The sequence below is a fragment of the Mchenga conophoros genome, linkage group LG7, assembly GCF_057382185.1.
Source record: "Mchenga conophoros isolate Kocher_MC1m ecotype Shallow Benthic linkage group LG7, M_conophoros_male_GT1.1, whole genome shotgun sequence".
Taxonomy (NCBI): Eukaryota; Metazoa; Chordata; class Actinopteri; order Cichliformes; family Cichlidae; genus Mchenga; species Mchenga conophoros.
Genome location: NC_140532.1, coordinates 46,415,446 through 46,426,661, shown reverse-complemented (window position 1 = coordinate 46,426,661; position 11,216 = coordinate 46,415,446). Strand labels below are relative to the sequence as shown.

Below are 11,216 nucleotides of genomic sequence, written 5' to 3'. Positions count from 1 at the left end.
TCATTCATCAGATCATGTTTTAATTCAAAGGAATCCAGACGACCTCGCTTTTAGCAACAGATTATTTAACAGGTGATGCCTGATAACGTGCTGAAAGTTTGGTGATGGCTGAAAGATACTAGCAAGGTGAAAGAAATTAGTGAGATGTTGTAGTTGTAGTGCCTATATGGGGATAACTAGCAATCTACCAGCCTATTAATCTATCCCCTATCAAAACCAGCGCTTTCTATTGTCCTTTACCTCCTTTATCCCCTCATCCGGGCGTCTTCACATCCCCCTTGTTAACAGAGAGTATCCACACTTCAGCTTTGGTGACGTCACATTATCTTAAATTGTAGTTTGGATGTCAGTGTCCTTGTAAAATCTACTGCGGCTTACTCTATGATGGAAGAGTTTCCACTCACCTAGGCACACTTGGGGGTGCGCGGTTAGGCCTGGAGGGCACGGTGGGTGGTGGCCCACTGTATGGGTCAGGAGAAGCTCCGGGGCGAGAAGGGACAGGGGGACCCCCTGCAGGAGGAGGCCCAGGTGGAGGACCACGAGAGCCTGGACGGGCCGGGGGTCCTGGTGGAGCCCTGCGGTTTGGAGTTGGACTGGTGGCCGGAGATCTTGATAAGAAAGTAGAAGTGAAGAGAGGAACATAAAAGGAGAAAAACATCAGGAAAGTGTCAATAAGTCAGATGCTGCGTCTTTTTAGAATATTCTTATTTACTTGACCATATGTCAGAATTAGACATGGGCTTTTAATATTTGTTCTCCCCAACCTGTTCCCACACGTACTCTCTCAGTCCCACAGTCTGATGTCTCATGTGCCTTACCGTCCTCCAGATCCGCTACGCTGCACCTGAAGCCAGGAATCGTCCACGGGTGGTGGCATGGCGGTGGTTACAGTAGATGTGCTGATGTCGCCGATGATGTTGAGAGCCTCCCGCAGAGCGTGGTACATCCGCAGCATCTCGTCACGGTGCTGGGCCTGCTCCTGAGATTCCTCCATCAAGCTGTTCTGGTCACCACATGAGTACAGCTGGGCCAACAGCTCAGCATTAATGAACTCTTTAGTCTGCACGCAGAGGGAGAGAAACACAGCACGCTGTCTGTCAAATCTCAAAGTCCTGTCGTCTCAGCGTGACATACGAGACAACAGCAGCAGACTCACATTGTTGATCATGAGATGCATGATGGTCTTCGGCATCAAGTCGCGGACGGTCTTGTTGACGATTGCCATGTAAGAGTCGACCAGGTTGCGGATGGTTTCCACTTGCCGCTCCAGCTGAGGGTCCATGCTGTGCATGAGGTTGTCAGAACCATTTTCATCACCACCATCACTCTGTGAGACAAATTAGGGTTTTGTTTTAAAATGTGTGTGTAGCAGAGTTACAGAGAGGGTGATAGCACTTCAGGAATGACAGGAAGGAAAAGGTTTTCTCCAGGAAATTATATTACCAGCTGAATGATGAACACACAATTCATCAGTGTAGTTAAATGTGGATGAAAATAATTAAATAAAAAGAATTTCTTTATATTTTGCTTCCAAGAACTCAGACTTTCTAGTAATTTTTAACATGGTCTTGAGCAATAATTCTTCAGGTTTTCTGAAGATCTTTCACACTTTCTATTGGACACGGCTTAGACATTTATTGGCTTTTCACTCATTTTCAGTCCAGTCCTCCTAACTGACCACTTTCACTGGATTATTTTTTCCTGTTTGTTAAGCCATAACAAGTTCACCTAACTCAAGGGATTAAGAAAAGATTATTTAGTCAAATTTACACAGTTTGATAGACATAAAATGCTATCTTTGCACCAGCAAGGTGATTCCCTATCAGTGGTTCAAAAATCTACTCCTAATGATTACGCTAAACTATCCATTTACTGATCACTGTCAGCTACACAACTCAGGTACAGGTCCATTTAAGTAAAAGTACAGTTCATGCTTTACATAGAAAACACAGAAAAGTGATCTAGTACCCAGAATAACATACCTTTCCTTCCTTCTCCTACAACGCCAAATAGCAATGAGAGATAAAAGACATTGAAAAGGACAGATGGCAAATGAGAAACACAATAACATTAAAAGAGACTGCAGAAGGAAACATCACAGCAACCACCTGAGCTACTACTGGACACAAATAATATGAACTGGGAATAAATTCCACATTTGTGAGAGTGTTTGCGTCACAGTGTTGTCTGTGCACGTGTGCTTTAGATGAAATCTTACCGTGACCCTTTCAGGATAAACTCCGGCTCTGAGGAAGGAGGCTTTCCAGGCATCAACGTCTTCCTGACTCTCACACGCAAGCTCCAGCTGACGGTAGTCCTTATACACATTTCTGTGGAGACACAGTGTGAGCAGTGCACTCCAATAGTCCCGTCTCATCAGCTGTACGTCCTTCCACCAGTGAAGGTTAGTAACTAAATACAGTCACTTTAATGTAAAAACTTGGAACTTGTTCTTTCCTCCAGAATTTCTGTTTTCACTTTATATTATCTTACTTCATATTTTCTACTCCACTATACTACAAAAATAGCTTTTTTGTTACTTCACAACATTTACTTTATAATTCTGGTCATTTTTAATCTACTTTTTTTTGTTTTGGATACAAAACTCTTATCATTTTTTGGGATTAAAATGCCCCAAAGTATAATTTAGTGCTTCTTATCTACAACAGTAACAACAATAAAGTCTGGCTTACATGTAGATACTTAAAAATGTCATGCAACGCTGGAAAGGGCACTCTGCACAATTTAAAACCTTTACTTTCTTAATTTAAGTTCATTTTTATTATACTCTTGTCCTTTTACATTGGAATAATTTTTACTTAGGACTTTAAATTATCTGCAGACTTCCCCAATATCGGGATATTCTTTAAGCTTTACAACTACATCCTCACTGGCTGTCACACAGAAATCCCAAAACTCATTTAATGTAAACATAAAAGTGGGCGAAAGAGCAACTTTTAACGCTGTGGTGCATTTAAGTTGTTTCTGCGTTACAGTGTTAATGTGTGTGTCTAATAACACCTCTGTTCGGTGTTGAAGAGGGCAAAAATATGCTTGCTGGACATGAAGCCTTTCTCCACATCGCGCAGCTTCAGGTTGTCGACCTGCAGCATGTACTTCTTCTCCTTCTCCTGCAGGGGGTGAAAGAGACACAGCAGTGAGTAGAACGAGGAGGAAGACTTCCCTGATAAAGAGGAGAAAGGGTCATGCAGATACTCTCACTGTATAAAAAAAGAGTCGCTTTAAAGGAAAAACTAGTGCAGATGCTGCATTATGATCACTCTGGGCTGTGAAATTTAGAGCTACGCATACAATTGTATTATGTAACATATATAGTAAATGGTGAGTGTGTGAAAAAGTTTTTGAGTCATTAGTTTGCGCTGCTGATACAGACAAAAAGATAGCAGGCTAAAAGAGACAAGCGGATAAAAAAGGTCAGCGGAAATGAAGAGCAAAAGCTCGCACATTCAGTTCTACAGCAGACGAAAGAAAAGCAAAGGAGATGGATGGGAAAGTACAGTCTGTGGTTTTGATTACAGTTGTGCAGAGTCAAGGGGGTGGGGGGGTGGGGGGGAGAGAGCAAGCAACAAATGAGAAACACACAGACAGAAAGAGAGAGGGAGAGCGTTCCAGGCTAGAAATCTCTTGTACTTGTAAATTTGCACACAACATATGATACACAGACGTCCAACTATTTATGAATCAGGGAACCTCAAAGTTTGTCAGCTCAGTCTGATCTCTATCTTTATCTCAAGCAAATAAACTCTCTCTCTCACACACACACACACACACACACACACACACACACACACACACACACACACACACATGTATATATATATATATGCCGCGGTTGGACTTCTCAAAGTCTATTGATAGAAAATCCAGTTTCTTGAGTCACGGTGCATAATATGCTGTGTGTGTGTGTGTGTGTGTGTGTGTGTGTGTGTGTGTGTGTGTGTGTGTGAACGACAATAAAATGAGAATTAACAAAATGAGATTCCAAAAATAGCATGAGGTTGGTGAGTTTCTACAAACATTCTCTAAACACAGACACAGAAATACACACACACACACACACACACACACACACACACACACACACACACACACACGGGCATGCGCACACATACACACACCCTGCTTTGGTTCCAAACAGCACCTTTTGAGCGTAGTCTCTAACTAACCTTAAAACCATCTGGATGGCTAACCACGGACTTGCCCTGCCCAACTCAGCATGTGTGTATGTGTGTGTGTGTGTGTGTGTGTGAGTGTGTGTGTGTGTGTGTGTGTGTGTGAGTGTGTGTGTGTGTGTCACAGAGAGAGCAAGACAGACGGGGATTGAATGTGTGACAAACTCCTTCATCAAAGGATTTATGAGCTGTGCAGCCAAATGGTCATATCCCCTGAATGCATGTAAAACATCACAGAGACACACATAAAGACACAAACACATTTGGCAGCGCCCGTACACCGAGGTGGCCGCTACCCAAAAAAAAGACGGCTACACAAGAAGTCACCCCAGGCCGCTGAAAGCTGACATCATTATTTTATAAAACTGGTGAGTTCCCATCCCCCCATTTCTCTCTTTTTCTTCAATTTCACCATCATCTCTTTTCTTTCTTCACCCCCTCCCCTCCCTTGTTCCTCTCACTCTCTGGCTTTCCCTCTCCCTGGGAGTGAGCAACCTTGGATTGATTCATACATTTTCCTCTCCTCTGGCCAGTAAATCCAGTCAGGAAAAATGGAAACAGGGGAAGAGGAGGGGCAGCGAATGTGCACATGATGTGGGGAAGGTAAAGAGAAAATACGCCAACACGGAGAATAACTATGTTATACAAGAACAGCAACAGTAAGAGAGAAATACAAATGATTTCTTGAGTTTTCTTGAATATTAGTGGGGGGTGCAGATGATGCGAGAGTGGAAGATTTGAGTTTGAGGTTTGATCAGTCTGGCAACCACACATGCCAGAAAGTCAAACAACAAATTGATGAATACCAGATATCTGCTAAGACTGTCCATGTATTTGTCCTATTGCAACATCAAATAAGACCATTATCAGTCAGCCAGTTTCTTGTGTGTGCATGTGTTTCTTTTTTATGTGTGTGTACTAGGATTGGGGGGGAAGTAGGTGCTTGAGTGCTTTGCCATATGCTCCTATAAAATCCAGGCAGTGTGAGTGGGCAACGTTACAGATTTCAGATGTTAAGCACACTCGCAGGGACGCATGAGAAAACAAACCTGCAGATGCACACATGTGGTCTGAAATGCACACTTTCTCTGCACAGGACCAAGCTTCAAGTAGACACACACACACACACACACACACACACATTCATCAACAGGTCATTTGGGCTCACTTGGACACGAAGCTCCTGATTCTGATAGCTGCTAAGCAGGATTTCAGCTCTAGATGAGCATCCGTGGTCTCATCTTTCATAGTGAACCATAAGTTATCCTCATGAAAGAGTGAAACTGGGCACAATTGGGTAAATCCTTCTTTCATAATGGTTACATTGTTCATTTTTATCAGGTTATCCTATGTTAAAAGACAGATGGGCGTAAAATGTGTTCTGCTTATTATATGGGACGTTTTTTAGGCAGGTGCTTTGAGAAAATTAGTCACAGTGTTTGACTAAATCCATCTGTCATTACTTAATTAATATTCCACAGAGTTTCCATTACTCTTTAGATTGATTGTAATTGTATTGGCATCAATGCAGAAATAGCAGAGGCTGATTACCACCAGACTGAGCTGCAAAAATACACCTTTTTAGGTTTAGTTTGATATTTTCTTTAAACACGTTTACATTTTTTCACTTGTACACAAAACACAGGTGTGATCCTTGTTGGGGGGTTTTTATGGGGTTTTTTTTTTCCGTCTGAACACCCACACCACACACACACACACACTACAGGCGGGCACTTAGTAGTTGGTATTTGGAGCAGTGTGTGAACAAAGTGCTTTTCATGGTTTTGTTTTGCTAGTGTGTAAGAGCAGGCTCATTATAGAGAGTCAGGAGAAGTTCACTTCTGGATTCGTAAAGGAACTTCACCACTCCGTACGCCATCCCAAAAAATATCTAAAAGAGTCAAACACATAAAACGTTTGAATATGGGCATTTCTCACACACACTTGGAGGTGGTAAACACCAAAACACACACATACATGGGAACATTAACCAATTAACACTCTGAAACAAATCGGAGTAGTTTGGTTGGCGAAACCATGAAGATACTCGTTTATAGCATCCATGTTGTTTTAAGAGGCTGGATGTCTTCGTATGTGTGCGTGCACGTGTGTGCGGTGGTGCGTTACTGTGTATGTTGATGGGAGTCTGATAGAAAAATCCTGGTGACTTGGGCCATGCATCAAAGGCCTGCGGAGAAGCCGCACGGCATCTGGGAGCAATAACGTTGCTTCTAACCCTTCATTACCACAAAGACTGGGCCCTGGGTGGCAGCCAATGGTAATTTTCACAACCCTCCTCCTCACCTCCCTCTGCTTTTCTTTCCCTCCATTCTTCTGCCATTTTCCCCATTGACTTCTGTCTTTAAGAAGAAAAAAAAATTAAACACAGAGGGGATTTCTTTTAAAAAAGGCGCACGGAGAAAGTAGTATAGAGTGAGGCTCAGTGGGTTTGATGCACTTGTTCAGACCAATTTCATCAATTTATAGATTTTTGTAGGAACCGATTTGTCACAACGTTCTTGTAGAAAAGATTTGTTTGTGAACATAAGCATCTTTTCGTTGTGTGTAACGAAAAAACCCACTGACGTACGCAAAAGCCATGTTTGGTCTGTGAGCAACATATGAGAAACAGAGACGGCATCTGAGGAAACCTAATTTGACTTAATGCTGTTTGGACTTTATTTAAAGTAAGGCCACATGTTGCCAATATTTAAATGAGGAACAGACAATGATTTAGCTAAGAGAATTACAACGCTGAAGAGCTGGAATGGAGCTATTCTGGGGCAGTGTGTAAAAACACACAGCTGTTCATGACTCATCTGGCTAAAGATTGCGCAATAATGCTCATAACAAATCACCTTGAGCAACGTGCCAGGGCCCACACTCTATAATCCTCCATTTATCATGCAAAAGTGCCTTTTTGATAACAGCATGTCAGGTGCACATGTTTCAGGAACTCGAATCGAATCTGAAACGTCCAATTTCGCAGTGATATGAACATTAATTCTCACATTTTCTTTTTTATGACAAGGTTTTGGCTCCTTCGATTATCTTTTTTCATTCCTTCTTACAGAAAAAAACCCCCAACAGCCTTTGAGCTTTGCTTTGAGATTTTCCTGTGGGAACTGCACAAATGTGAACAAATGTCTTTGTGGAGAGATGAAACATGCTGACTGCAGTTGAACGCAGCCTGGCAGGTTAGTGATACCTTCCTGTTTAGTGGTTAATTGCTAAACAGTCAATTATCTGCCCTGAATTTACTCCTGCAGAAGGTCAGTGTTACAACCTCGGGGCTATCAAGGACATGTGATCAATCACCGTTGACCACCAAAGCGTAAAAGAAAGGTTGGCCAGCAGACTAACTATATAAACACACGCTAAAATCCACACACGGCGGCAATCTTGTCTGGTGGAGGGCAAATGTTCAGCTGGTGTGTTTTGTGTCTCACAGCAAAACTCCCAGTACAAACCAATCACAGCTAAATGACATGAAACCCCAGTTCCCTCACAAGCAAATGAGGCACGCAAGCGTCTGCCAGTGTTCACGCATGTTTTTCATGTAAGGATTATGTACCTTAAGGTAAACACGTGATGTCAGAATACGGGGGAAACACTGTGAATGCTTTTATAGAAAATGTAAATGCTACACTTGGCACTGACCCACATACATTTGCAGTAAGTTCAGTCTCGTGAAACTTCATGAGCATTAAAGCTGTGTCAGGCTAAAAGTCAAAGAAATAAAAAAGCATGAAATAAAAAAACAAACAAAATATAATTATAAATACACCATTGGAGAAATGCACTTTATTTTATAATGTGTAAAACAGTCACAGAAATAGCAAAAATGTATGTTTTATACATTTTTAAACCTCAGTAAAATTGCCACGCAGATACACATACACAGCTGTGTTTCCATCACATCAGCGGCCCATTACCTCCAATTATATTAATTGCCTAGAAACTTCGCCTCACCCTGTACCTACTGACAGCCCAACCCCAACCTTGAACCTGAAGCTCACTTTAATTTAACTCTAAACAAACAAATTCATCGCTTAGTGAGTTATGTTGTGGTCACTTGGATCCTCGAGTCACCCGTATACTTTGTTTCATGTAGTCATTTTTGTTCTCACACTATGCTCCATGTTTCCAAAAGAGGAACATCATCAGCATTATCATATCATAAACTAAATATATGAACAGACCAGCCTGTGTCCCTCTCCCTTCATTTCTATAATCTCAAATCTTCTTTTCCATTCATGACAGATTTTATCATTCTTACAGCCTTTCTGACTTTCCCTGCTACATCATCCTGCGCTCACTTCCATTAACTTAAGTATGTTTAATATCTCAAACAGACATTTATCACCCCTTAATCATGTCACTACATTCTTTTTTTGTGTCTCTATCTCCCAGCCTCTGACACTGGTGGCCTAGGCCTTTTTTGCATGGGTTCTCTCTGACCAAAGAAATGCTTGTTCGGTTAACTGGTGCTTCTAAAATGTGTCCCTCTCTCTGTATTTTTTGACCCTGTGATGGACTGGTGGCCCATTAAGGGTCCTCATGGCCTCACCCGCTGTCGGCGTGGTCAGGCTCCAGCAATCCTGAGCTGGATAAATGAGACGGATGAGGCTCCCAGTGTTTCCTGAGCCCTTTCCTCAAGCCACTGTCTTTTTAAAATATGCTCCTTTCAACAGATAAGTATCGCTGATACGATATCACATGAGAGAAAGGAAAAATAACCGAGCTATTATGCGGTTCACATTTTCTGTTACCCAAAGAATTATGGCTGTTTGTCTCTGGATAGAAAATGAGCTGCAAAGTTTCACAGAAACACGCACATTAAAACACATTCAGCCATTCAGATTTACAGGCTGCTTCCACAATTACGTACAGAGCGCTCTCTTAAATACATTTACAGAGCAACACCCGCAATCTTATCTTCCCCACACACAACGCACGAAAGACACAGTTTCGCCCACGAACTGGCGGAGCTGCTGTCAAAGCAGGAAAAACAAAGTCAGAACCTTGAGGTTTTTCTGTGACAGTATTAAGCAGCTGTATTTCACGGCAAGACGGAATAACATGGGAGCGCAGATCACGCGTGTGTATGTGCATACTTTCTCAGCATTTCTGGCTTCCCTGACTAAGAGTCTGAAAAGTAAGCTGTCTGCCTGGTCATCCAAACAGTGGAAACAATGTTAGCGCGACCGCAGCATTTCCCCCACCTACCCATTAAAATTCACTCTTTCCAATCCTCCAAACCCTAAACTCGACTGCAACACTAATCCATTTTATGTCCTATGAGGATTGGTTTCTGTAATTCTCTTTTTCTGGCTTGCTAGGTTTTTTTTTTTTCATTTTTTTGTTGGACCTCCTTGTTCATGGGGCATCGTTTCGCCCCCCATTTTGAAGTTCTTCCCCATTTTTCTAGCCGTCCAAGCGGTACTGCTGACTCGTCTCTCGTGGGATCGTGCCTGCTTTGATTTGGAGCTCAGGTCGGAGCTCAGAAACCGCAGCTAAAACAAACACATGGCCTTGGCCACCACTACACTGCACACGTACTACTACACACACACACACACACACCTGGAAACACTAGCACTAATTACTCTTGTCTGCTAGAAGTAAGGACCAAACCTAACTGTGAGTGCGTGTGAAGCCCTAGAAAGTAAAGGAGGAACTTTTGACTGGTTGTGTCTCAACACTGCCTTTTCCCTCCTCTTTTGCACACACACACACACACACACACACACACACACACACACACGCACACATGTCTTTCGCCCTGGTTCTGATTTACCAGTCGTATGTCACCCTTCCAAGCAGCAACCAACCCACCCCCCTTGCCACCACTCTGTGTGTGTGTGTGTGTGTGTGTGTGCTGGGAAGGCTGCAGAGCTGCATAAAGGGCTCTTTATTCGAGTCGGACAGGGAGAGGAAATCAGCTTTAGAAATAAAAACAGAAGGAGCAAGAGAGAGATGGAGACCACAGGGCTGCACATCTGGAGTTATTACAAGGCTTCCTCCTGCTTGCCAAGAAAACGCCGACATTCCTGCCCCTTTCTACAAAGACCACGGAGCCTCTCCTCTCATCCAGGCTCACTCCTACATGCACAAATCCATCACTCATACTCATAATATATATATTTATATATGTATGCTCACATGTATCAAAAGCAGCGATGCACTGCATTGAGAACACGCAAATGCTTTGCGAAACACATAAATGCCTCCACATGAGAGCGCAAACGCGTCCACATACGCTTCCACTAAAAGGCTCCCTCCCTCTGCAGCCAGTCCTTCACTCCCTTTCCAAACTTTTACAACACGCAGGCCAAATGAATGTGTCTCACTTCCTGTTCACCTCTGACCTTCCACTTTCTCCCTGCAAGCCAGAAGAGGGAGACTGGAAAAGGAGGGGTGAGCCAGACAGAGGGAGTGGAGAGAGAAAGAAGAGAGGAGAAAGGAAAAATAGGGGGCCGGCGAGCTCCTCCTCTTTCTCTCTCCATATCTCCTCTCTCTCTCTCTCACTCCTTTTCTCCTTCTGTCTCTCAAAGGGAGAACTTGGTGGCCAGTCCCTTGCCACGTCAAACCTCCAGCCAGTCCACCTTGCCTGCTACCGGAGATCCCCCTTTGTCTTTTTCTTTTCTTTCCTTTTTTGCTCTAGGAGCATTTGAACCCCGATCAGCCAAGGTTTCCCTCAGCAGTGTGGCAGCAGCGCTGAATGAAAGAACAGGCAAATTCAGCAAGGATTTGGGAAAGAAGAAGCATCACCTAACGCAGAAAGATGCAAAGAAGTGAAACGAGATCGCCAAGACGCAGGTATCCCCCGCTTTCTTTCTTTCCATTCGGCGTACGTCTAAGGAGACGAAAGGTTGCATACTCCGGCGTTTTAGAGGGACGTGTTGGGTTGGGAGGATTTCGGCTGACCACAAATATTATCTGATAAGATCTGTTCCAGGGAGATTAACAGCACTTGCACTTGCAGCTGTTTTTAACCATAAGTACTTGAAACTCTAATGA

The 11,216-nt window shown here is 43.1% G+C and overlaps 1 protein-coding gene across 15 annotated transcripts in view; it reads right to left on the bottom strand.

The window, feature by feature from the left end:
* dnm1a (dynamin 1a) overlaps positions 1-11,216 on the bottom strand; it is a 49,618-nt gene that overhangs the window by 5,280 nt on the left and 33,122 nt on the right. For 9 of the 15 annotated variants that reach the window (XM_085279707.1, XM_085279708.1, XM_085279709.1 and 6 more), the window contains 6 exons: positions 3,022-3,131; positions 2,219-2,330; positions 1,983-1,997; positions 1,157-1,327; positions 819-1,060; positions 405-608 (listed from right to left, as the gene is read on the bottom strand). In XM_085279707.1, the coding sequence (XP_085135833.1) occupies positions 405-608; positions 819-1,060; positions 1,157-1,327; positions 1,983-1,997; positions 2,219-2,330; positions 3,022-3,131 (854 nt within the window). Of the gene's footprint in view, positions 1-240; positions 327-404; positions 609-818; positions 1,061-1,156; positions 1,328-1,982; positions 1,998-2,218; positions 2,331-3,021; positions 3,132-11,216 lie in introns of all 15 variants that reach the window. The other 6 variants (XM_085279716.1, XM_085279704.1, XM_085279712.1 and 3 more) reach the window with 3 other exon arrangements.